This window comes from Tenebrio molitor, chromosome 4 (genome assembly GCF_963966145.1).
Source record: "Tenebrio molitor chromosome 4, icTenMoli1.1, whole genome shotgun sequence".
In the NCBI taxonomy this organism is placed as follows: domain Eukaryota; kingdom Metazoa; phylum Arthropoda; class Insecta; order Coleoptera; family Tenebrionidae; genus Tenebrio; species Tenebrio molitor.
The window spans coordinates 8,184,311-8,209,753 of NC_091049.1; the positions used below are offsets into that span (position 1 = coordinate 8,184,311).

Below are 25,443 nucleotides of genomic sequence, written 5' to 3' on the forward strand. Positions count from 1 at the left end.
AATAATATCTTTAGCTGAATCAGATGAGGAATCTTCAGAGTTTAGTTCTGATGCTGAATCCAATTATGATTTGCCATTAGAAAAACGACGGAAATTAAATAATTCTCTTGATTTTTCAAGTGACTTACAAACCACAAATTATAACGACTCTAATATAAATGGCAGTACAGATACTGACAGTGATGTGGAAACTATCACAATAGAAGTTATTTAGAAGATGGAATTTATTTATTTATAATTTATGAAACATGTTTTCATTATCTTCTTGCTCTCATATCATACCTATCTACATACCTATCATTTAGTTTTAAAATACATTTCTTTCAAAATCTAAAAAGATAATTATTTTCTTTGTTGCACATATTTTTAATATCAATTAATAAATCTGCCATAAAAATTTCAGACTGCCTAAAGTATATTTTTTGCGTACTCTAAAAAAATGACTTTGGGGCAGTCGGGCTGTACTTTAAAACGGTCCAAATAATCTGGCATTTTTATTTCTGTAATCTATAAATGTTAAGCTAAAAAATTAATATAATTTCAAGTTGCCTAAAGTATGTTTTTTGGGATTAATTTCTCGCAAATGTCATGTGCTGCGCAGTAGTAAAATAACCGCAAACGCCCTTTGCGACTCTCGATTCCTGATTGACTAATATAACTGTTTCTTTGCTGACAGCGAACAACATAACCTCTACAGTCTGCGAATGACTTGGTTACTTTATCAGCCCGTATTGGTGACATACACAGCTAAAGCATTTTTGAAGTAAAAATCACACCGCCACAATATTAAATTATTTGACCTTGACGAGGAAAATCCAACGTGAATGGACTTTAGCTTGGAAATACGCATAAACAGCACGGCCACAAACTATCTGACAAAACAACTGAAATTCGAAATTTGATACTTTATTCAGTACTACCATTGTAAACTTAACGGGACGAAAAACTCCAAATCGTTCACAATAACTATTCACGGTTTGTGTACTCCACCTCCAAAAAAACTAAAGCAAAATTCAAAATCTCCTCGTCTGGGGGTCTGCTCAGATTGAACACTAACTTCTCCGCCAGGTATTCTAGGTCGGTAAATTTCATCAACATGGCGGATCCATCCTTGTCGTAGGTTCTGTTCCCGTTCAGGTCTCTACTGTACGGGTCGAACAAGTAATAAAAACCAGATTTAAAATACACAGTGACCAAATAATCGTCGTAGTTAAAAATACAGGACGGGACTCGTATAAAACAACTATTCAAAACATTGACCACGTTCTCCTTCGTGAAGGCGTTGCAGACCACTGGTCTGAACAATTTCAACTTGACATCGACATCTACACACCTGAAGTTCCTTAAAACGTATTCAAGGGTCAGTTTTGAAGTTGGGGGTTTGTAGGCGACACAGGAGTCTATGTAAAGCAAGTGCCCTAATTGGATGATCATGTCGATGCTGGTCCACATCCATTTGTCCAAACTGTCAGATATTTGCATGAAGAAGAAGGCGACGTAGTTGACAGGAATGGCCATGTCGTTGCGTATGAATCTGACCCCTCTGATTATGTACTCGTTGGGGTTGATCTTGTACATTTTGAGTCGACCCAGCTCCGCCAGGTGGCGCTCCTGTTTCTTTAACGTCTCTTCCTCGCACTAGAAAAAGAAATGAAGTGCAACGGTTGCAACCGCCTCAACTACTCACGATTCGTCTCAAGGTGCGCTTCTCCTCCAGAACCACAGCCTTAGTGGGACAACTAACGAAGGTGCCGTCATAGGGCTTCGGCCACGGCTTTTGTGACGTCCTTGTCGACGACACCAACTTGCACAGTTTCTTCCTCTTGCTGCTGAACTTCCCGATCACGATCTCTACCGGAACGATGATGAACTTCACGGCGCTCTTGTCCTCCTCTATCAGACACGCCATCAGGTGCTCTGCCGCGATCTTGGCGTTGCAGAATCTGACAGCGCAAGCGAATCCTCCGTGGGTGGGAAGTCCAGTTGCCCCCCTCGAGTTGGGGTCGAACACGTAGATGTGCATCACGTCGTTGTCCAGCTGCTCCCAAATCGCCAGGACCAGTCTCTGGACCAGGAGGATTCCGTGGGAATTCTCCTCGAAGAAGCGCTCCAACCCCTGTCTCAAATTCAAGACTTTGGAGTTCTTGGCATCGACCAAGCCGCACTGCTCTTTGAATCGAATGGCCCAGTTGGCTTTCATCGACCCGACGGTGAAGTCCGTGTTGACTCTCTGGATGTCGAGAGTGTCAGCCCAAGGGTCGAACCTGTCGGCCAACCTGGCCACGCTCTCGAAGTAGAGGTCCTCGCCGAGGAGGAGGATCGCATCGACCATCGCCTTGGTCCAGGTCACCGGATGGTCGATCAGCGAGACGGCCAAGGCCACGAAAGCTATGGGGGCGCTTTGGTTGTTCACCCCTCTGGTGAAGTAAGTGCAGCGGTGCTTGATCGAGCCGCGGATGATGTCTTTGCCGGACATGATCGGCGCGAACCCACCCAGTTTCAACACCTTCTTCTCTTCTTCTTCGGGCTGGCGCTCGCGCGGACACGGCCCGTGGGTGAAGCTGAAGGCGTGGACGACGAAGAAGTGGTTGCCGATTTTCGGCAGGTTTCGCACGAACACGTCGGCGAGGTCCTCCAGGCTGCAGAATCGCGTGATGCAGCAGACCCCCACCGGAGAGCTGAACCCGCTGGGGCCGCAAGGGTGGGGGTCGTACATGTAGAAGATGTCGTGGCTTCGCCACACCGCCACGGTGTAATCTTTGCACTGGAGGATGCCGTAAGTGTGTTCGTCGAAGAAGGCGGTCAAGCCGGCCGCCACATTCGGCACTTCTTCGATAGTGGAAGTAATGTCGCCGTTCACTGCACCCAGGGAAGTCCTCCAGACGGACAACCTGTCCAAAACGCACATCCGTGTGGGGTAGTGCATGATGTTGAACTCCGCCATCTTGACAATCTCTTCGATTTCTTCATCTGACAGTTTGAGGTTCTTGTTCTCTTTCAACTCCTTCATTCTCAGCCGCCTGACCACGGTATAGAGTCGGTCCCCATAAGACATGATACAGTCCACCACCACTTGTTTGTATCGACTCATGGAGTAGCTAGAGGCAACTGCCAGAGCCACAATACAAGTTGGAATCTCTTGTTTGCCTCTGTTGCACTCTGGGTACAAACTATCCGCCATGGTTTTTGTACCTCTCAAGATCCACCTGCAGCGGTCGTACTCGATGAAGTCGTTCCAGTCTCCCAAAGCCTCATCCTTCTCTTCAGCTTCTGGATCTTGTGCCTCGTGAAGGACCGGAGTGTTGGTGATCTTGATGGTCTTCCACACATAGTCGACGCTCTGGCGCTGGTTCGGTGGCGAATTGTCCAGAATGTGGTTCAAAAGGTCCTCCAAACGACTGAATCGAACCACACACGCTTTGCCCCCCTCCTCTTGCGCTCTCCAATAATCCGACCCCTTCTTCTCAAACGGAGGAGGAGGAGGAGGAGCTTCTCCATCTTCTCCTTCCATTTCTTCGTCCATCGCGTCGTTTAGATCTTCGTCTTCTTCGTTGTTGTCTTCGGAAGGGGGCGGCGGAACTGGTTCGTACTCGACTTGATCCTTCTCGCGCTCCTCTTCATTCTCATTTCTTGCAACACGGTCCAAATCCTCGTCATCGTCCTCCTTATCGTCGTGTTCCGTCTCTGCAGCATCTCCTTCTTCTTCCGTGGTCTCCTCCATCCCGTATTCTTCTCCTTCTGGATCGAATTTGGCACTCCAATCGTCTTTACCATAGACTTGACCTCTTTCGTCGCGGGGCTGAGGGTCGAACAAGTAGTAGAGGTTGTCGTCGCGCCACAACACGACAGTCAAGTATTGCGACTCGATGATCGACTGGAAGAGATCGAGACCTTCTTCGGCACAGCGCTGGTCCAGCGATTCCATCGCCTCTTTCAAATTGTCTTCCAAGTTTCCTTGGGAGTAGTCTTCCAGGTCCATCTGGAAGAGATTCGCACCGATTTTCACGTCTCTCTTGACGTTGTTGGTCGTGATGTCGTCTACGTTCATCTCTGGAGGCAACTCTTCGACGTAATTTGCCTCCATGGATTTGTCGTAGAGTTTGTCACCAAAAACTAGGACTTGGTCGAGGTCGTCTTGCTTCCAAGTGATTGATGGGATGAGGATGTTCATCGCCAAGGCTGCCAGACCCATCGGGACCGTCTGTTTGCCCACATTCAAATCGAATTTCTTGTGCTTCTGGCTGAAGTTTGAGCGCAAGATGGCGACGTAGTCGCTGAGGGCTTGGTAGTTGTGGAGTGGCGGCTTGACGACGCCATCGTCAGTGATGTCAATCACGGTGACCACGATTCGACTTATGTTGTAAAGGTTCTGGCGGTCGGCTCCCAAGTTGGTCAAAAGCATGTTGGTCAGTTCGCTGATGGTGAGGAAGCGCAAAATACAAGCGGTGCCGTAGACTACGAAAAGAGACAATGATCTAGACCGAGAGGGTGGTGCAGGTGGAGTACTCACCGCAAGCGATTCCGTCGCTGTCGCGACTGTGCGAGTCGTAGTAGTAGTAAGCTTCGTCTTTCTTCCACACGGCCATCGACTGGTCATTGGCGGTGACAATCCCGGCCTCGTTCGTCGAGAAGAACTCGTCGAAACCACTCTTCAGGTTGTGAATCTCGGAGTCGTCGCTCGCGTTGATGATTCCATTGACGAGACAATCGTCGATCTCTAGGTTGATCCTCTTGTCCACCACGTCAAAAGTCCGTTTGATTTCGTCGACCATCAAGTGCGAGTTCTTGTACAGACCCTTCTCTTGGAGGTACTCCACGCAAAGACGATACAGCTCGTCTCCCCTGACTAGGACATCGTCGACGACCCCCGAGTCCCAGTTCTGCTCCTCCCTCAACTCTTTGTACGCCAGCGCCATAGCCGCGTTGGCTGTGCACTGCACGTTTCGTCTCTCCTCCGGAAACCTTCGATCTCTTTGGCTGAACGTCCCCCTCAAGATCCACTTGTCTAGAGTCAAAGCTTTGAAGTTGTACCAGTTTTCAGCTCTCTCCTGGACGTCCGCGATCACCACTGTACAGAGCGTGAAGCGACTCTTGTGCTTTTGGGGAGGGATGTTGCTGAGGAATTTGGCCACCAGGTCCTTCAGCTCTGTGAACCACATGACGCAAGCGACACCTGCGCCTTCCGCGACCTCTTTTCCTTCGGCGTCGCACGCGTTGGGGTTGAAGATGTAGAAGCGATTCTCTTCTTTCCAGATGGCGACGATGTGGTCGCAGGTCTCGACGATCACGCAGTCGTTGTCGAGGAGGTAGTTGGCCAAAGCTTGCTCCAAGCTGAGGATGTTGTCGTCTGTCGAGACCAAGCACCCGATTGCTCCCTCGTACCGCTGGACCTCGGGAGTGAACTTCTTATCGTCGATGGTGACGTCCGCGGGGACTTCGCCTACAGGTAAGTTGACGATCTCGTGGTGGAAGGTCTCTCCCAGTTTCAGGATTTGATAGATGGTACTCCTCCTCCAGTGTTTGGACTTGACCACTCTGAGCATGCTCAGAGCAGCGAGAGCGTTGGCGAGGCTTTGCATACCTCCATATTTGGAGAATTTGGGGTCGTTTTGACTGGTGTAGGTGCGCAAAATTCCAGATTTGCCCTCCATCAAGTCTAAAAGAGAATACAATCGATTCTAGGGTCAAGAAGACTTGAACTGACCTTGGAAGTTGGTGACGCTCTCGAGTCGAGGCCTCTCTGGGGGAATCTTCGATTCGGACATTTCCAGTTGCTTCTTCTGGGGCTGTTCCCCCTCCACTCCTCCACTTTGACCCGCTTGAGGTGCAGCCTTCGCCTCTTCTTTGACAACAGTCGAAGGCGTTGCTTTGATCATCTTCGAGACTGACCTTTTGGGAATTTTAATTTTTTCAAATGGAACGTCTCCGTCGAGTGTTTCGGGTGGTACGGTGTTGACCTTCGTCGCCTTCTCCACCTTGCAAGGGTACAACAAGATACGATTCTTGTGATGGAGAGTGACAAATTTCAAAATTTTTTCCACCAGTTGGTCCAAGTGGGGGAACCGGAACAAACAGCAGTACCCGTAGGTCAACGGTCCCTGCCACGGTTCCCCTTTGCTGTCGTGAGCTATCGGATCGAACAAGAAGAAGAATTTGTGGTAGACCCAGAACGTAAAGTATCTCTCCTTGAAAGCGAAAACACCAACTGGATGTCTGACCAGGAAGTTCAGAAAGTGGTTCTCTAGATTCTTCGCGATGTGGATGTCCTTAAACAGGGACAGGTGCGCGATGTCCACCTCGACCTTCATGCTGACCTTGATGTCCGTCAAGAAGAAGTACTTGTAGATGTGCACCGGAAGCAACTTCTCTCGACAGCGATTCTCCTCGACTTGTTTGCTCCTCAAATACAAAACGTCGCCGCACTCGACGATCCTGTCCAGCGTCTCCATCGTCCAAGTGTGCATCTTGCGCAAGAAGGCGAAAGCACAAGCGACTATGCAAACCGCGGGCCCTTCAACAGAAACTAAGTCTTTGTTGGTTTTGCCCAAAACTAGTACCTTGATGGCCGTGTCCTTTGAACTTCTTGTGATAGATGCTGACTGTTCCTGTAAGAACCCTCTTCCCATCCTCGAGCTTCTGCCAGTCATTGGTCAGCGCGCTCGCTAGCTCTTTCTTTTTTGCGCCCGGAGACGGAGGCTTCTCTTGAATCTTCTCCTCCACTTCTCCAGTTTTCTCTTCCATTTTAAAACGAAAACACGAAAATTTTGAAACGGCCCGTCAAGCGCCAAAAAACTACTGTCTAAAATGATCATTCTGACAGCTGTCACACGTGGGCGAACCGCAGACTAAACAACAACTTTCAAAATCGGCTTTATTTATTACAGTACGGCACTAAAGTTACGCTATGTACACTTCACTGAGCTATAGGCTCCACGCTCTGTATCGCTACGACCAACAGAGCGTAGTGCATTGGTGGGTCCTCCGGATTTTGCAGGTTCGCTACCAACTTATCCGCCAAAACTTGCAAGTCCCCAAATCTCATCAACATGGCGGCCCCTTTGTCTGCTTTGTTCCCGTTGAGGTCTCTACTGTAGGGGTCGAACAAATAGTAGTACCCCGACTTGAAGTAGATCGAGACCAAGCAGTCGCAATAGCTTAGCATGCAGAAGTTCGTGATGGTGAAGAAATTAGTCAAAGTGGTGAAGATGCTCTCTTTCTTGAAGAGCCCCGCTGGTATTGGTTTCTTAATCTCGACTTTCACCTCGCTGCCTTTCAACAGAACGCGTCTCAAGAGATGCTGCAGGGTCAGCTTTGTAGTTGGAGGTTTGTAAGCGTTGAAAGAGTCGACGTAGAGTTGGTACCCTGTCTCTAGTACCAATTCGATCTGTTTGTACGTCCACTTGGCCAAATCTGTGGCCACCTTCATGAAGACGAAAGCGACGACGTTGACTGGCAACTCTCTGTCTTTGACAATTGCTCGCAGACCTCGCACTATCGCTTCGTTGTTGTTGATCTCGTAGATGGCGTTTCTGCCCAACAGAGCGCAGCGCTTGGCTTCCTCCCTCGCTCGTTCTTCCTCAGCCTGGAAAAAAAATTTCAGACGGGTCTAGATCTAACTGTGGTACTCACGATTTTGCGCAAGGTCCTCTTCTCTTCCAGTATCATCGCCTTGTCCGGACACGTGACAGGTTTGGTCGACATCGCTAGTGGTTTCTTCAACGTCGTTGTCATCGTTGTGGTCGTCGTCTTCACTACTGTCGACTTCGCCGGAGTTGGCGTCTTCAAAGTTGAACGATTCAGAGTTGAAGGCGCTTTGGTCGTCCTCAACGTGCTCGTTGCTCCTTTGGATGTCGTCGCGAGAGTCGTAGTCCCTTTGGAAGCTCCTCTGGGCGTCACCATGGGACTTGGTGCAGGTCTCGTCATCGTTGAACCCTTGAACTTGGTCTTGGTTTCTAGTTTGGACGTCCTTGGCACTGCCGCAGGTTTGCACGGGCAAGGCAAAGTCCTCTTCAGTGTGGGCGTCGGCTTCGGCGGTTCCATCACGACGACTGGTTTCGTCGTGAGGAGCTTGCACACCTTCCTCTTGGTCCTGGTCGTTCCCACCACGATCTCGACTGGAATGATGGCGAATTCGGTCTTGGTCTTGTCGACGTCCATCAGACAGGACATGATGTGGTCGGCGGCGACTTTGGCGTTGCAGAACTTCATGGCGCAGGCCATGCCTCCTTGGGACGGCAGTCCGGTGGCACCGCGCGAGTTGGGGTCGAAGATATAGATATTAACCTCTTTGTCCTTCATTTGTTCCCAAATTGGGAGAATGAGCTTGTCGACGAGGAGAATCCCGTGGGAGTTCTCTTCGAAGAATCTCTCCAATCCTTGTCGCAGGTTTGGAGTTTTGGAGTTCTTCACGTCCACGATTCCTCTTTGTTCCGTGAAGCGGATGGCAGTGTTGACCTTCAACCTGCCGATCATGAAGTCGGTGTTGACTCTGCAGATGTCGAGCTTGTCAGCCCAAGGATTAAACTTGGTGCCCAGTTTGTCGATTGTGTCGTTGTAGAGCTCCTCCCCCACTGTCAAAATCTCGTTGATGATGATCTTGGTCCAGGTGTCCGGCTCCTTGTTCAAGGACAACGCCAAGGCGACGAAAGCAATCGCCGCACTGTGAATGTGCACCCCACGGTCGTACTTGGTGCAGTCGAGCTTCACCTCTCCTCTCAAGATGTTCTTTCCGGCCGTCACAGGACTGAATCCTCCCAGTTTCGGCGCCTTTTCTTCCTTCTCCTCAGGGTGTCGCTCCCTTACGCACGGTTCTTTGGTGAAGCTAAACGAGTGAATTTCGAAGAAGTTGTTGCCGTATTTGGGCAAATTGCCTTGATAGATTGTGACCAAATCTTCCACTTCTTTGAATCGACTGATGCAAGCCACCCCCACTGGAGACTTGATACCTGAAGGTCCAGTCGGGTGAGGGTCGAACATGTAGAAGATGTCTTCGAGCTTCCACACCGCTACTGGATACTCCCTACACACCAAAATCCCGAATTTATGCTCTTCGAAGAACGTGGTGAGACCACTTGGTATGTTGGGGATGGCTTCGGGCTCTTTGGAGGTGGTATCGCCCAGGATCACCTCCATCTTAGCCTCCCACTTGACGAGCTTCTCCCCCATGCAAATGTTTTTGGGGTAGTCCATAATCCTGAATTCGACAGATTTGAGGATCGCTTCGATTTCTTCGTCGCTCAAGCCTAGATCTTTGTTTTCTTTCAGTTCTTTTGCTCGCATCTTGCAGGCCAGGGTGTACAAGCGGTCCCCATAGGCCAGGATGCTGTCGACGACCGGTTGGGTGAATTTGCTCAGAGCGTAGAGACTTGCGAAGGCCAAAGCCACCATGCACATGGGAATCTCTTGCTTGCCGCGGTTCACCTCGGGGAAGAGCTCATCGTTGAGGTTTCTTACGCTCCTGAGTATCCACTTGCCGTAGTCCACTTCCTTGAACTCGTTCCAGTCGCCGGCGAATTCATCCCGCGGGTCTTCCACTTCCGGATCGAAGATCTCGTGAAGGACTGGAGTGTTGGCAACTTTGACCATCTTCAACGAGTAGTCGATCTCTTGGCGACGGTTCGGGGGGGAGTTCTCCAAGAGGTGCTTTATCAAGTCATCCACTTGACTGAATCGCATCACGCAAGCTTTTCCTTCTTCCTCTTTGAGGCGCCAAAACGTTGACCCCTTCTTCTCCAGAGGAGAGGGCGGTGCTTCTTCTTCTCCTTCCTGCTCGTCGTCGTCAAAATTGTCGTCTTCGTCGTCACTTTTGTTCCCGTCAGCGTCATCGTCGCCTTTGGTTTCGTAGTTTGTCTCCATTACTTGTTCGCTCTGGTACTCGCCCAGATTGTCTCCTCCCGCCATCTCGTCTCTGTCGTCGTCGTCGTCTTGCCACTTGTCTTCATCCTCTTTGGCTTCGTCTGCTTCATTATCGGCTGCTTCACCCTCTTCTTCGTACCCTTCTTCATCGAAAACCATCTTGGCACTCCAGTCGTCCTTTCCGTAGACTTGACCTCTCTCATCGCGGGGTCTAGGGTCGAACAAGTAGAACAAGTTGTCGTCGCGCCACATCGACACTGTCATGTACTGCGACTCGATAATCGACTGGAAGACCTCGTTGCCTTCGCTCGCCACCCTCTCGTTCAGACCCTCGATTCCTTCCTTGAGATTCTCCTCCAGGTTGCCCGACGAGACTTCTTCGATCTCCAACTCGAACTTGTTGGAGCCAATCTTCAAGTCCTTCTTTACGTTGACGGTGGAGATGTCGTCGACGTTCATCTCCTCGGAGAGTTCTTCGTTGTAGTTGGCCTCCATCGACTCCACGTAGAGTTTGTCCCCAATGGTGAGTATCTCGTCGAGATCGTCTTTGCTCCAGTCGAACGACGGTGACAAAGAGTTGAAAGCTAGAGCGGCCAAGCACATTGGAACAGTTTGCTTGCCGGAGTTGATGTTGAACTTCTTGTCTTTCTCGTTGGTGTTGGAGCGCAAAATGGCGACCAAGTCGTTCAAAGCTTCGTAGAAGTGGAGAGGCGGCTTGACCACTCCCTCGTCGGTCAAGTCGATCAGCCTTACAACAACGCGGCTGATGTTGTAGAAGTTTTGACGGTCGGGGCCCAGATTGGTCATCATGGCGTTGGCCAAGTCGTCGATGTTGACCAATCGCAGGATGCAGGCGGTGCCAAATCCACAAACCACGCCCTTCTCGTTGCGGCTGTGCGAATCGTAGTAGTAGTAAGTCTCGTCACGCCTCCACACGGCCATCGACTGCAAGTTGGCGGTCACGATCCCGGCTTCGCTTTCCAAGAAGAACTCTTCGAAGCCTCTCTTCAAATTGGGTATCCCGGTGTCGCTCTTGGCGTTGATAACGCCGTTCACCAGACAGTCGTCGATCTCCAGGTTGACTCTCTTGTTCAGCACGTCGAAGTTACGGTTCAGCTCGTCCACCATCAGGTACTTGTGCTTGAACTTTCCGCACTCTTGGAGGGTCTGGACGCAGCCTCGGTAGAACTCGTCTCCGCTGATCAAAACGTCATCCACGGTGCTGTTGTCCCAATCCTGCTCCTGCTTGAGCTCTTTGTAGGTCAGAGCCATGGTTGCGTTAGCCGTGCACTGCGCGTTGCGCGATTCTGGAGAGAATCTGCGGTCCTGCTGGCTGAAGTTGCCCCGAAGGATCCACTTGTTGAAGGTCAAAGCGCGGAAGTTGTACCAGTCTTCGGCCATCTGGATGTAGTCCTTGATCACGACTTTCCTCACAATGAACCTGTCTTTGTGGTAAGCTTTTGGGGTGTTGTGCATGTACAGCGTGACCAAATCGTTCAACTGGGAGAACCACGTGACGCAAGCTACTCCTGGTTGCTCCGGTAGCGACGTCCTCCCCGTGGTGTCGCGTTCCTCCGGGTCGAACATGTAGTACCTGTTGTCTTCTTTCCAAATGGCTATAATGCTGGGACCCATCAAGATGCAACAGTCGCTGTCGATCAGCACGTCCCTCAAGGCTTGCTCCAGGTTCAGGATTTTGTCGTCGCTCGATTCCAACCGCCCCATAGCGCTGATTTTCTCTATTTTAGGACTGTAGTTCTTCTCGTTGAGAGTTATCTTCGTGGGAACTTGACCCGCTGATAAATCTTTAGAGTCGTGGTGGATCACTTCACCCAGTTTGAGAACCTCGTCGAGGATTGTCCGGATCCAGTGCTTGGACTTGTGTTGTCGCAACATAGTCAGTGCCGCGACGGCATCCCCAAGGCTCTGAGCCCCCAAGTACCTGGTGAATTTGGGGTCTTTGTTGTGAGTGGAGGCGCGCAAGATGCCCACCCTGTTCATCAGCAACTCTAAGAAATGCACATTAAGTTTTGTACAACTGAGACGCGACCAACGAACCGACAAAGTTTGTCACACTCTTCAATCTAGGCCTCTCTGGAGGAATCATCGACTTGGAGACTGATTTCTTGGGTTGCATCGCCCCCTGGGGCCCTTGGTCCCCTTGCGCTGCCTCCTCTTTCTTCTGTTCTGTCTTCGAGACTTTACTCTTGATTGTTGAAGGCGGAGATCGCGTCAAGCGACTCTTCTTCAAAGGTTTGGGAGCTTCGGGTGGTAGCGGCTTCTGAGACTCTATAGTCTCTGGAGGAGTAGTGTTGACCACCACGTGTTTCTCCACGCGACAAGGATAAATCGTAAACTTGTTGATTGGCTTGAGAGGACAGTTCTTCAAGATGATATCAGCCAAGTGCTTGATACTCCTGAATCTCATGGAGTAGCAAAATCCCATGCCGAGTACTCCGTCCCATTTTCCGCCCTGAAGATTGTGTTCAGTCGGGTCAAAAATGAAGTAGTACTTATCAAACTTCCAAATAGCAAGGTACGTCTGTTGACAAGCGAAGATACCCGAAGTATTGTTGGCAAAAAATTTGCTTAGCAGATTTTCCATTTGATTCAACATGGTAGAATCTCTTGGTACTCTCGCAGTGACGAGGTCTACACCAATCCTCATGGAAACCTTGACGTTGTCGATGAAGAAGTACTTGTAAACTTCTGGTGGTTCCACGTATGTTAGACACCTGTTGTCGGATATTTGTCGACTCTTCAAGTACAGCGCCGTACCGATGTCGAGGATTTCATCGACGACCCCTTTCGTCCAAGTGTTCATCTTCCTCAAACCCGCATAGGCGCACGCGACTATACACACAGCTGAACCTGCAACGAGATACTACTAGTACTCTGGTACTACCAGTCAAGAGTCGTACTTTGCTGGTTGTGCCCTTTGAATCTCTTGTGCCCTTGACAGTACGACCCTGGACAAATCAACACATCCTTTTGCAGCTCGACCCAGTCTCTGGTCATCGCCCCAGGGGAGTCGAGCTTTGGGGGCGGCTTCGGCGACGCCTTTCGCGGCTCTTTGGCTGCAGGCTTCGCCGCCCCCTTCGCCGGCGCTTTCTTGCCGGTCTGTGGTAACTTCGATACCGGTTTTTTTTGCATTTTTGTAATTTCCACTAAGAATTTTGAACCGATGTTTTGACGCCAAAAAATTTTTTTTTGAAATTTATTTTGATTGACTGATCATTTGTTTGTTTTTGACGTTTAGATGATTTGAAATTTTCCATCAAAATTTCAGTAAAAATGGATAAAAAACGGTAAATTTGGTGTTGGGGTGAGTCATGGATCAGTACTGCTTTTTCCAGGGGCGACAGCAGCCAGAGGAGTCGCATCCAGGCTACGACCGGCAGTTCCTTCTTCTACGACACCGATCCTGTCTTGGAGCAGACTCGTCGGGACCACAAGAGTCACCACAAGCCTAAACCCAAACAGGTGAAGAAAGATGAAGATGACGTGTCGCTTCAACCCTCTTTGAAGTAATGACGCAACCCTTGAAAACTTGTCTTGAGCTTGTGATTTTAGTACGAGGGTGGATTTGACTACTCACGACACGAGCATCCCCGCTGGTACCAAATACGTGGCTCCTAAGACAAGGAAGCAGAAGAGATTGGACAGAGAGCGTAGAAGAGAATATGAAGATCAGCTACATTTTTGCAAGTACGACGTTGTGAAGATGCCAAGTCCGGCCAACATGACAAAACTGGACATAAGGGTGAGATATTGATGGTTCGGTACCAAAACGTGGTTCTGGTTCAGTTCCAGGCACCCTCGGCTGAGATCAAAGGAGCGAAAGTTTTCCCTCGCAAACCCTCCGTTACGCCTAGCGATATTCATCCAGAAGCTCAAAAGCGTAAAGACTTGCTCGATAGAGAACCCAGAAGTGGTACCATCATCAACGTTAAGAAGAAAAAGAAGAAACGCAAGAAGCAGAAACCTGAACCACCTCCAGGCCCTACAATTGAAGAGTTGATGGCCCAAGAGTTGGCAACTATCCAAGAAATGGGAGAGATGGGCGAAATGGGTGAGATAGTCCAGATGGGCGAAGGCGAAGAGTTGTACGACATACCTCCAGAGAACTACTTGACCAAACAGTTCCGACGCAAAGTGTCGCAGTTGTCCAAAAGCACGTCAATCAGAAGTAAAGACTTGAGGATGCTCGCAGCGCTGGAAGAGGGTGAAGGTGAAGAGCAACCGATCGAAGAGGAAGACCGCTTCATCAGCACTCTCGTCCAGAAGTTCCGCCGAGACTCGGAGATCAAGCGCTACGAGAGACCCAAGCGCAAGATCAAGAAGGGTACTTTCGAGAATTTTTCTTTCACACGATTGAAACAACCAACTCTGAAGACCTTCTACTACGGGGTCAAAATGGGGACGGGGCACCAAGGCGACGAACACTTCACCCACTTGAGCCGCAACAGGCAAGGAATCTGCATGCCCATCGCTGCCTACTGCTTCTCGATCCTCAAACACCCAGACAAGTGGACGCAAGCAGACATAGATGACGTTCTAGAAGCCGGAAACGAGCTGTTTCTGGAGAGCGCTGGTTCTCAGCACTTGCACGGCGACAACGTCGAGCTGAAAACCTCCGACTTGCAGAAGTACTGCAAGCTCGGACGCAAGAAGGTCAGGTTCGTGGTGAGCGAACCGGAGGTCTCGGGGATGGTGCGCTCCGACGACAAGAAAATCTATAACCTGACCAAAGCCGTCAACATCTTCTTCGGCCGGTACTCCGCCGGGATCCTCCAGACGGATACCTTGAACGTCGCCCTCTGGAAAGACAAGCATTTTTACTTCTTCGACGCCTCTCCCAGAACCATAGATCTCTTCTCCAACCCTCGGGGGACAGCTTTGATGGCCAACTTCTACGACACCACCTCCGTGGTCACAGTCTTGCTGAACCGGTCCGACTTGGACAACACTCCGTTCATCATCTACTCGATCAAGGCGTACAAAGTGTTGTCACGAGATGCCGAAGAGGTAGACTCCACGGGTGTGATCCCCGAGGTCGACAACTTCCACGTGTTGGACGAGGAGAAAGCAGTGGCTCTGGGCTCGTTCGACCTAGCCGACAAGTGTTTCGGCTTCTCGCGGAACAAGCAAGCTCTCACTATAGCTGCGGTGGCGCTGGTGGGCCTCCACCACGCCCGATTTGGTCCCCATTGATTTTGCTTGGTTGCAGGTGTACTCGAAAATCACACCTCCGAGCTCTTGGCACAGAGGAACCGTCGACAAGATCACACTCATTGGCAACCAGTTGTTCCTCGAGTGCATCGAGAACGACCACATCGAGGAGGTGAAGGTCGACGACTTGCCGGCAGTCTTCACCATAGGACCCTACGTGGTGGAGATCTACATCGTCCCGAATCGTTTCGTCGACTTCATGTTCAAAAAGAGCAAGTGCGTGCTTCTGGACCGTTTGGAGAAGTTCTTCGAGACCAACTCCAACGCGATAGTGCAGATCGACAATTCAACCCTCGCGGTGTGGAAACAAAGGAACATCTACCACTGCTTCGACCCCTACTCGAGGAACAACGAAGGACTCAAGTGTAGAGATGGTTCGGCTTGCGTGTCCATGCACACCACTCTGAACTCGATGATAACGACGATATCGACGAACTTTGACCACAAAGACATGATCTTCCACGTGCACGCCATGAAGGTGTGCAAGATCCACCGTGACCCTGCCACCAACGACCTCTTCCCCAGGTGTCTCACCATGAACGACTACCCCATAGAGAACTTCAAGAAGATCAAGATGAAGAGAGGAAAACGCAAAGCTACTAACAAGTCTGTGACAGTTGATTACGCCACTAGAGCCACCTTCTATGGTGAACTTCCCGAAGACTCGATTCTGGAGGTGGGGTCTACTGTCAGAAGTATAGGAATGGAGGATTTGCCCCCGATGTGTCACAAAGTGCCATCGAGGCCTCTCCCGAAGATGACTCCTCCAGACCAAGAGTTCGTGGCCGACCTGGACTCACCTAGTCTCTCAGATACGCAAGTAAGTGTCCCGCAAGACTCCTCTCTAGGTCCTATTTTATCTCTTAAACAAATTTATTTGTGTGTCAAAATTTGACAGCGCTTGTCAAAATCTTGAAATCTCTACTGTCACACTTCAGATTGAACCGCCCCTCCCCGAGGACCCCGAGGGCGAGCCCCAGATCGAGTTCATGGACCTGGACGCTTTCGACTTGACCCAGGAGGAGAAGGAGATGGAGCAGCGAGGCGAAGGTGAGGCTCGCGGAGGAGAGGACCGCTCCAAGGGGTCGGGGTCGGCTTCGGGCGAGGCATCGGGGTCGTACGACGCCTCCATGGAGGAGAGCGTCGCCGCAGAAGAGGCAGGATACGGGGAAGATGGCGGCGATGATTGGTACATGGCGGCGTCCGACTACGCCCAAGTCGGGTCCCACTCCCTCTTGAGCAGGATATCCGAAGAGGTCAACACGGAACTCTTCAACTTGGAGATACCCGATGAAGAAGTACCCACCATAGTACGCGACATCACGGCCATCTCCAAGAAGCGCAAAAGAGACATGACGGCGATGTACGAGTTCGAGATGACGCCAGAGCCTGACGTGACTCTCTCGGAGGAGTTGGCCAAAGAGAGCAACTTCTTGGACTTGCCGGACGGGAGTCAGATAGTACTGGGGTCGATGAATATCGCGGAGTTTGGGACTGAGTTGGAGTTTATGGCCCCGTTCGTCTGCATAATGGCAGCGGCGGTGGCCAAGAAGTACTCCATAGACTCTTGGTCGAAGGATGTGGTGGACTACGTACTCAAGTGTGGGGCGGAACTGCATACCAGTTCCAACACGAGGTACGACCAGAACTACAAGCTCGAAATCCAGAGGATTAGTTTGGGCAAAACCGACTTCAGCATCAGAGTGAACTACATCTTCGACACCTACATCAAGCCGAGGATTTTGGCGATGGCCATCAGCAACATGCTCTTCCCCCAATGGGCTTCAGGCATTCTGGTCACTCCCACGTACTCGTGCGCTCTCTTCTGCAAAAACCACCTATTCTATCTGTACGATGGTTTCGGCAACAACGAAGTGGGTTTGGGGAAAGGTGCCTCCAATGAAGGAGTAGCTTGTTTGGCCCGATTCAAAGACATCAACTCTCTAGTGGCGCGAATCATCCATAACAAAGCCAAAAGAGAAATTGAAGAAAACGTCGAGTACAACCGCTTCGTCTTGAGTTCATGCCACGTCAAGAGTCTTCCCAAAGAAGCCGAAGGTGAGGAAGAAGAAGAACATCTAGAACAGGCGGAAGGTGCCGACCAAGACGAACCCATCCCCATTCAGAGCTACAAGAAGAAAAAGGAACCGGAAGAACAGAGACCCCCACCGAAGATGGGGTACCATCTAGTCAACGGCTTCTACAAGATCCAAGGCACCAAGTCTCTCGGTGGTACCAAAGAACTGTCCCCGATTCTCAAAGAAGACTATTTCGTGTGTCTGTGCGCGTGTCTCATGCTTTTGAACAATCCAATCAAGAAGTGGGACGACCGGAAGATCGATACTGTGGTAGAGCAAGGCATCCACGTGTTCAGCCACGCAGATGACCTCGAGGTCTGCTCCAAGAAATTCATCAAGAACATACTCATCGACGACTATTTGTTCGATATCGTCGCCAATAGAGTTAAATTCTCGACGTACCAATCCAGGAGAACTCTCAGAACAGGTGAGTAGATAGAACTGGTCTTGTAGATAATCTTGGGGGACACTCTTTGCTTCAGGTATCGAAACCATGCTGACCAAGAAGCACGAACACTTCATTTTGCAGTTCCCCAATCGTGCCTACGCTCTCAGCGTCGAGGACAACGTGTACCACCTCTTCGACCCGAACGACTCGTCCGGGAAGGCTTCTTGGACCAAGTTTACAAACTTCCGAAAGCTTGTCCGGAGGATCAGGTCAGGTTTGGTTCGTGGCGGCGAAAGCTACAACTTCCACTGCTTCGAGATCATGTCGATCACCAAGGCCCCCAAGCAGGTGATCATCAGCAACAGGACGAAGAAGTACCGGATTCCCAAAGGGAGAAAAGGGGAGATGGTGGGTAAACCGTTCTACGAGGAGTTGTCGTGGCTGGATGTGGACCCGATCCCGTGGTCCTGGAGGATGAACAAGACAGAGTACCCGCTTTGGAACAACTGGTACGTCGACTTCCCCGACGACTTGTTCTCGCTCTTCGGGACCATCAGTCCGCTGGACGAGAGGTTCCCGAAGGAGACGAGGAAGAAGCAGACTCTGGGGAATCTGGTGGTGGCGTTGGGCATGATCCAGATCTACGACTTGGCGGACTGGACGGTGGCCATCATGGACTCCATTTTGGTCAACGGAGATACGTACTTCCGCGAGTGCATCAAAGACATCACCAACGAGAATTACGAAGTGGCCTTCGAGGATGTCAAAAAGGACTGCATCATCTTCCCCTACAGTTTCCGGGTCATGTTCACTCCAGTGGTCGAAGGTACCATCTTCTTGGTCAGACTGAAGCAGTTCAACTTGTACAAAGCACTGAGACTCTTCTTCGACGACTACGTCAAACGTTTCGGCATCATTTGCGTCACCAAAGGCGAACACGACAGAAGACTCTACGCTTTCGGTAAAGTGCAAGACTCGGAGTACTTTTTGTACGACTGTGAGACCTTGGGACCGCACATGTTCGTCGAAAAAGATATTGGAGTACCGTACATATTGAGGACCACGACTGTCAACAGGTTGTTGCATGTCATGACGTTGACGCTTAGGGGCGGGGACTTTTACATATTCGATGTGGGATTGTCGGAACTTAAGTCGATCACATGACGCTACAAACATTTTTGTGTATTTGTGTTGAGTACTGTGTTGTTTTGGAAATAAATAAATATTATTCTGTTGAAGAATCACTTTGACTAAGTTTATTGGTACTGAAAAAGAACAGGTTTTATTGTTATACAAGCACGGTACTACAGTAAAAGTGTCCTGCTGGATATGTGGCTAGGTCAGTGTTGTGGTTCACAGTCTAAACAATGTTTTTTCTGTTTTAACAAAGTCTAGGACAAACGATAAACAAAAGAAATCGTTATTTAGGAGGAGGTACCACTTAATATAAGGTACTTACCAATAAGTATGAGTTTGACAGTCATATTAATATCAATTTCTTTGTTTGCAAATTATTATTCTAAGCAAAAAAAAAACAATAAGAAGAGAAAATCTAAGATGCAGTACTGCCTATTAAAAATCTTCTAGATATCATTTCCAAGTATTAGGTATTTTAATATGCAGTTTATTAAAATAATTTTTGTGTTAAATCAGAATAACATAATTCAGAAAAAACAAATCTAGGAAAGGTACCACCAAGAGAAACTATCTCTACATGTTGTTTTTAAAAACTAGAGTAACCTAATTTTTATAGGAGCATTGTTTAGTTTTACGAAAATATTTGTTTTTGAAAAACATTGAGGTACTTACCTACGAGTACTAATTCAGAGGAATCAAATTGCTATAGATTCTGAAGAAGAGTTTATTTATTTAACATAGATGTAAAGCTAAAAACAAGAGACATTTAGGTAAATTGAAGTACCACTTAGCAAAATTATTGTCTAGGTACATTGGTCATTTGTAATAAAAGTAAAATGAGGTACTACTTAATAAGATAGTGAAGCTTCGACAATTAATCTTAAAAACATAGGAGTACTAAAGAAGATATCAAAGAACATCTACCAGGTACTACTTTCCTTTAACGATGAGAATAAAATCTGTTGAAGATTTAAAATAAGGAAGGTACTCCTTAGATCATAAGTTACAATTTTCACTTACATTTTTCAATTATAAAATATACAGGGTGTATCAGAATTCGACCGACAAACTTTCAGGGCTGATTCTATGATCAAAAATAAGCATAAAATCCTTAATACATATGGGGTCAAAAAGGCTTAGTTTGCGAGATAATCAACAAAAACGTAAAAACGATTACGATCTGAATTCCTTCTCCTTTTTATTTTTGTACGTTTCATCCATAAATTTCACCCGATTCTTTTTGTTTCTGATAAAACTTTTTAGTTGATTATCTCGCAAATTAAGCGCTTTTGACCCCATTTATTACAATTTTTTAAAATTGCTTTCAGTTTTCTACGTTGTCCTACAACCTCGTAGGTAAAATTTCGGCACATTTTAAAAATACACCCTGTATATCATCTTTTATAAAATGTACGCCAATGCGAAGTAACCTATAAGAAATATACTTTAAAACAAGGAAACCGCATTGGTGTACGTTTTATAAAATATGATACTGGGTGCCCCAAAATTCGCGGAACAGCTTAGTAGTAGGTTGTTGAGTAGTAATATCAGGTAAAAATGTTTAAAAAAATGAATCTTCTTTTTTGTAAAAGATATGGACCTATTCGTTACACTAAATGTGGCAACATTTAAAAACATTCATGTATCCCAATAGTCTGCAAATATTTCATTTTTGTTGTATCCTTAGAAATGAGAGAGAAAAATTAAAGCCATGTTGCCGTACACTATTTCAGGTAAAACGGACATAAAATTACCACTTGAAAATGCTGAAATTAATGAAGAAAATAATTGCAAACCTCATCACAATTATTCAGAATTATTATGCCACTGGCTAGTAAAAGACAAATAGTCAAAATCTTTTTCAATGTTTAAAATAAATGAGATCAAAGCTGCACCTTTTGAGCCCCCATATCTTCAAATCTAAGAGGTATAGATTTTTTAAATTATTTTTCCCATTGTCTTCTAAAATGAGTTGACATAGCCTCATTGAGTTATTCCGCGAATTTTGGGGCACCCAGTATACAGGGTATATTTTTAAAATGTGCCAAAATTTTACCTACGAGGTTGTATGACAACGTAGATTTTAATCAATTAAAAAAAATTGTAGCTCAAAAAATAAATGTCATTTTATTTTTTGACAGAATTTTTTGGATATTTTTCCGAGTTCTACATGAAGCCAGTAGCTCGTGGTTAAAATATCTGTACAACTTTCAATAACACCCCGTATTTGATTTTGCCGCTCCATAGCATATTGTGGTACCAAATAGAAAAACAGAGGTAATGTAGGTTCATTAATGACAGGTTGTAAGATGAAAAGTAATTAGAATGTAGAAAAACTGAAGAAAATCACAAGCAAAACAACTAATATGTCGAACTCACAACTGAGGCTAAGATTTAATTTGACATTTGACTGTTGACATCTGATTTGACAGCTTTATTAGTTCGACAGAATAAAATTATAGAGCCTCACAATTCCATAGGACTTTTGATATACTTACGTTCTTTTATAGACACTTTCGATAATCTGGATTTAAAAATGATTCTATTTGAAATCTAAAATAATGTTGTCCTTGATAAATTTGTAAATATGTTAATTGAGGTGATGTAATTTATGTAGAGGATATATTTTGCTTGACAAAAAATATCATTTAAAACAATTAATTTTAATTTTTTTAAACATAATTTGTGGGAACTGAACATTTTAATATAACTTGAAAGAAAAAAATAAATATTACATAATTGTAGCCAATAAAAAAACAAAAAAAAAAGTGTAAAACCGAGGTATTACTTAACGAGATCATAAAATTCCCAACGTAAATTTTAAAAAGCATTAAAAGTCAACACAGTGTGTTATCTGCCGACAATAAAACTCTAAATAAAAAAGGAAATAAAAAAGCTACAAAGTACTACTCAGCTACGAAAGTATAATACTGAATTTGCTAGTAGTATTACTCATTTTTAACCCCATCAACAACTACATAATTCGGTTAACCAAGCACCTGTCGAATGCTATGTACACATAGAGATGGTACCACGCTGGTACCTACTTGGTACTAATTTTGTGATACGTATGCAACCGAAAAAACATTACTGCTAGAAAAAATATTGAGAGTATCGTAGAACTGAGGGAAATATTTGGCAAATATTCTTTTCGTCTCCTGAAAAAAAATCTGGTTCTGCAGAGGTGGAACCTCAATCAAACCACACTCTAATTTTGCAAAATTTTCTTTATTTAGTTTAAGTACATACTTCGAACTACAAGAATAACATACTCCACATTTCCTAAATGTGTCCTTGATAAAATAATTTTTCAAAAAAAAAACTGCGTTTCGACAGATCGATTATAAAGTGTTTTTAGGAAGAGATTTTCTTGTTTCTTCGTCACCAAACCAGTTGTAAGTCTAATCCTTAGAAATATTTTGACTTTGAGCAAGTTCATTTAAATGTTAAAATATTGGTACTTCAAAAACCCGGTAACTAAAATCAGTTGGGAAAAAGCTTCTAAAAACAATTGCTCGTCAAACCAGAAATGGATGTAGGACGTCATACTCCCGCTAGCTTGATTAATAAAAATTACAAATTTGCAAATCTATACAGAGTGTTTCTGAAATAAGTGCATTAATTTTAACTGGTAATAGAACTCATCAAAAGGAACAACTTTTCTCTCTGCCATTTTGGCGAAAAAAGTTGCGTAATGGCTTAAAAAATAGGAAAGATTTTCCTAAAACCGTTCATATCTCCAAAACTAAGCTACCTAAAAACGTGAAACAACCAGATTCTTACGAAGTGGATTTTTTGCTATACGGGTAGATTTATTTGAATTTCGATTTCGGGGTTAAAACACGTTTTCTGGATGAAAATGGATGTTTTTTTCATATTAGCGCTGATCTCAGTTAGCCATTGCAGTATTTAGTGGCGTAGGGTTATTTTAGTGAAAAATCTCTCCAATTTTTTTTTTGTAATTAAACATCGTTTTTCGGCAAAATGGTAGATAGAAAAGTTGTTCCTTTTGACGAGTTCTATTACCAGTTAAAATTAATGTACTTATTTCTGTTACATGTTGTATACAATTAATACGTGAAGGAAAAACTTTGTACCCCTTTTTAAGCAAATTGCGTGGACGGAGGAGTGTGAGATTTGGCATAGTTAAAGTTTATGTGGAGAAGGAGTGCAGAAAGATAAAAATGTATGTATAATATACAGGGTGTCCTCTAAAAAAAGACGAGTCCATATCTCCCTTATTTATCGGAGGATTTTAATTATTTATACACCAAATTAAATGGTTGTGAATAGACTACAAAAGGCCCTAATAAATTCACATATAGCCCGAAGAACTTCTAGGCTAAACTGTCAAAATATATTTTTTCTATAATTGATTCAAAAAATTGAAATTCACGCATAGTTATCTGTGCCTGAAGTGGGTCATTTTCTGACGTGTATTTTTTTTGCATTGTTAGTAAGATCGAAACCATAGAAACCATACAAAACAGTGTGTGAAATGCAATTTCACGCATACGACTATTTCTGTTTTTCATTTCACGCACTGTTTTTTATTAGTTACCTAGCAACATGGTCACTGCATTGAAACTTCAGAGTTCCTTCAAAAATTTGAATTTTTAATTTCAATTTTTTGAATCAATTATAGAAAAAATATTGTTTATATTTCGTGCGCGAAGATGTTTTTGTGCATTCAAAGGCTTATACTGCCTCGACCTTCGTCTCGGCGTAAAAGACCTTTTCATGCACAAAAAACACTCTCTGCGCGCACTTAATATAAAAATAACTATTTTTAAATACGAACACATATTTTTTTTTAACAATTATGATAGAGATTTTTATTCTGAAAAGAACAATATATCACAAGATTCACAAGTGTACACTAACATACCAAAAATACAAAAAAAAAGTTAAAAAACTCTACTATCGTCTATGCTTAATCGCCCCGCAGAGAAATCCACTCCAAGGAGTTTATTTAGATTATTTATTAAAAAAAATAATCTTCGGAATGAAATACTAAATTCTTTGGATATTAGTTGTTTGCCATCACATAATAACTTATTATTGAAAATTAATTGCATCGTTTTACTGATCGGAAACTTAAATACAAAGGAAGCATTAGTTAATAGAACAAGAATGCGCATCAAGTTTATGTATCGTTATGCTATTGATTGCGAAGTTTTAAATGGAACCGCACGTATTAAGAGAATTTTGATACCACGTATAAATTTAACATACCTATTCCTATTTTACCATTTAACTTTCAAAGAACTCAATTTCCAATTATGCCTTCATTTGCGATGACAATAAATAAGTCAAAAAAAAAAACACTCGAAAAAATTGGAATTTTATTGAGGCAGCCAGTTTTTACACATGGTCAATTGTACGTCGCAGCAAGTAGAGTTCGATCATTCAATGGTTTGAGATTTTATATTTCCGATTATAACGGTCAAGGGCATTTAGCAAACGATGAAAGAGTTTTTACAAAAAACATCGTCTACATAGAAGTTTTGAATAATTAAATTCATTTTCAAACTACACTCACCGGCACAAAAAGCCTTTAATAAATAATCTTGAAATTATATTTGTGCTTATTTTTTTTATATATATACAGTTCTTCCACAATTTTGCACACACTATCTCTACATTTATTTACACATTGAGGAACACCACTTTATTTATCAAAATCAGCTTTTGTAAGCTGGTGAATTAACGCACACAGTGTCCAGCGTTTTCAATAAATGTCATTAATTTGATTTAGTTTGTCAGATTTGAGATTTGTCATAAACGATACAGGTACCTATGTTGCTTAGATACTGTCATCCTTACAAACACCAACAATTAATTCCTGAGTAGGTACGTATTTTTGTGGTCAGCAGCGTCGAATGGGTGTGGATAGGGGTTAATTTATCCCCATTATTTTGGACCTAACGAAGGGGGGTTTTTTGGACTTGTTAGATCCTTCTAATGACCCAGAATTTTTTTGGCAGGTTATATCGGGACCACCCTGTATATCTAATATATAAAATTCTCGTGTCACAGTTTTAGTTATCATACTTCTCCGAAACGGCTTGATCGATTTTGATGAAATTTTATATGTATATTCAGTAGGTCTGAGAATAGGTTGTTATCTATTTTTTATACCCCTAAGTGATAAGGGTGGTCCACCCCAAAAAAAAAAAAAATATTTTTTGAACAAAATTGTTTATTTTTATTTTTTTATGATGTGGCATTAAAAAATACATACAACCCTAAATTTTCACAAATCTACCATCAACCCCTATTTTTTAATAGCGATATTAGTAATTCAATAATTTTCAACGCCGGTCGATAACTTGATCGTTCAGTTAATTCAGTGATTTCATATAACCTCAAAAATACTCGACATGTGTCACGAGCTCACACCAATGATTTTTATTGTGTTACACATTGTTGAATTTGTCTCCGCCCCGATTAGCAGAATAACTATTAAAACATCGAATAACTAACGAAAAAAAATTATGAAGAAAATTCATTTTGTAAGGTTATGTCATCTGTCATTGTGCGCGCATTGACAATTTGAACTTAATTGAGATTTAACGTTAGCTGAGTTTTGACACCAAGTGTGAGCAATGGTGATCAACACGTATTACTCTTACCTATTTTTGCATTGTACAGGGTGCGACAATATAACTTCCTTTTTTGAAATGCGCGCCATTCAGACTGTAATGGGGCGGGAGTGGTCTCATTCGGAAGCCGTGGTTCCGTGGTTTTAAA

At 45.3% G+C, this 25,443-nt stretch overlaps 3 protein-coding genes across 3 annotated transcripts; 1 reads left to right on the forward strand and 2 right to left on the reverse strand.

Annotated features, from left to right (window-relative positions):
* Window positions 1-890: 890 nt before the first annotated feature.
* Window positions 891-6,831, reverse strand: LOC138127989 (uncharacterized). Its single transcript, XM_069044168.1, has 5 exons — window positions 6,558-6,831; window positions 5,705-6,511; window positions 4,511-5,656; window positions 1,688-4,455; window positions 891-1,638 (listed from the first exon to the last, which is right to left on the reverse strand). Exons 1-5 carry the CDS (start codon window positions 6,739-6,741, stop codon window positions 967-969), a joined length of 5,577 nt encoding a protein of 1,858 aa, XP_068900269.1. The 5' UTR covers window positions 6,742-6,831; the 3' UTR covers window positions 891-966.
* A 26-nt stretch (window positions 6,832-6,857) lies between these two features.
* On the reverse strand, window positions 6,858-13,112 carry LOC138127988 (uncharacterized). Its single transcript, XM_069044167.1, has 4 exons — window positions 12,777-13,112; window positions 11,914-12,726; window positions 7,630-11,864; window positions 6,858-7,582 (listed from the first exon to the last, which is right to left on the reverse strand). The coding sequence occupies exons 1-4, from the start codon at window positions 13,006-13,008 to the stop codon at window positions 6,914-6,916; spliced, it is 5,949 nt and encodes a 1,982-aa protein (XP_068900268.1). The 5' UTR covers window positions 13,009-13,112; the 3' UTR covers window positions 6,858-6,913.
* LOC138127990 (uncharacterized) lies at window positions 13,053-18,797 on the forward strand. Its single transcript, XM_069044169.1, has 7 exons — window positions 13,053-13,163; window positions 13,212-13,382; window positions 13,429-13,618; window positions 13,663-15,033; window positions 15,086-15,907; window positions 16,026-17,592; window positions 17,648-18,797. Exons 1-7 carry the CDS (start codon window positions 13,150-13,152, stop codon window positions 18,715-18,717), a joined length of 5,205 nt encoding a protein of 1,734 aa, XP_068900270.1. The 5' UTR covers window positions 13,053-13,149; the 3' UTR covers window positions 18,718-18,797.
* Window positions 18,798-25,443: the final 6,646 nt, after the last annotated feature.

What these genes read in the sequence shown, in the direction of transcription:
- LOC138127990 (XM_069044169.1), top strand. An exon ending in TCGCTTCAACCCTCTTTGAA is followed by an intron (nt 13,383 to 13,428) that starts GTAATGACGCAA and finishes TTGTGATTTTAG; the next exon opens with TACGAGGGTGGATTTGACTA. An exon ending in CTATAGCTGCGGTGGCGCTG is followed by an intron (nt 15,034 to 15,085) that starts GTGGGCCTCCAC and finishes GCTTGGTTGCAG; the next exon opens with GTGTACTCGAAAATCACACC.
- LOC138127988 (XM_069044167.1), bottom strand. Translation starts at nt 13,008, where the DNA reads ATGCAAAAAAAACCGGTATCGAAGTTACCACAGACCGGCAAGAAAGCG. An exon ending in GAGTGTGACAAACTTTGTCG is followed by an intron (nt 11,865 to 11,913) that starts GTTCGTTGGTCG and finishes TGCATTTCTTAG; the next exon opens with AGTTGCTGATGAACAGGGTG. An exon ending in AGAGGACCTTGCGCAAAATC is followed by an intron (nt 7,583 to 7,629) that starts GTGAGTACCACA and finishes TTTTTTTTCCAG; the next exon opens with GCTGAGGAAGAACGAGCGAG.
- LOC138127989 (XM_069044168.1), bottom strand. Translation starts at nt 6,741, where the DNA reads ATGGAAGAGAAAACTGGAGAAGTGGAGGAGAAGATTCAAGAGAAGCCT. An exon ending in CAAAGGACACGGCCATCAAG is followed by an intron (nt 6,512 to 6,557) that starts GTACTAGTTTTG and finishes TTTCTGTTGAAG; the next exon opens with GGCCCGCGGTTTGCATAGTC. An exon ending in AGCGCACCTTGAGACGAATC is followed by an intron (nt 1,639 to 1,687) that starts GTGAGTAGTTGA and finishes TTCTTTTTCTAG; the next exon opens with TGCGAGGAAGAGACGTTAAA.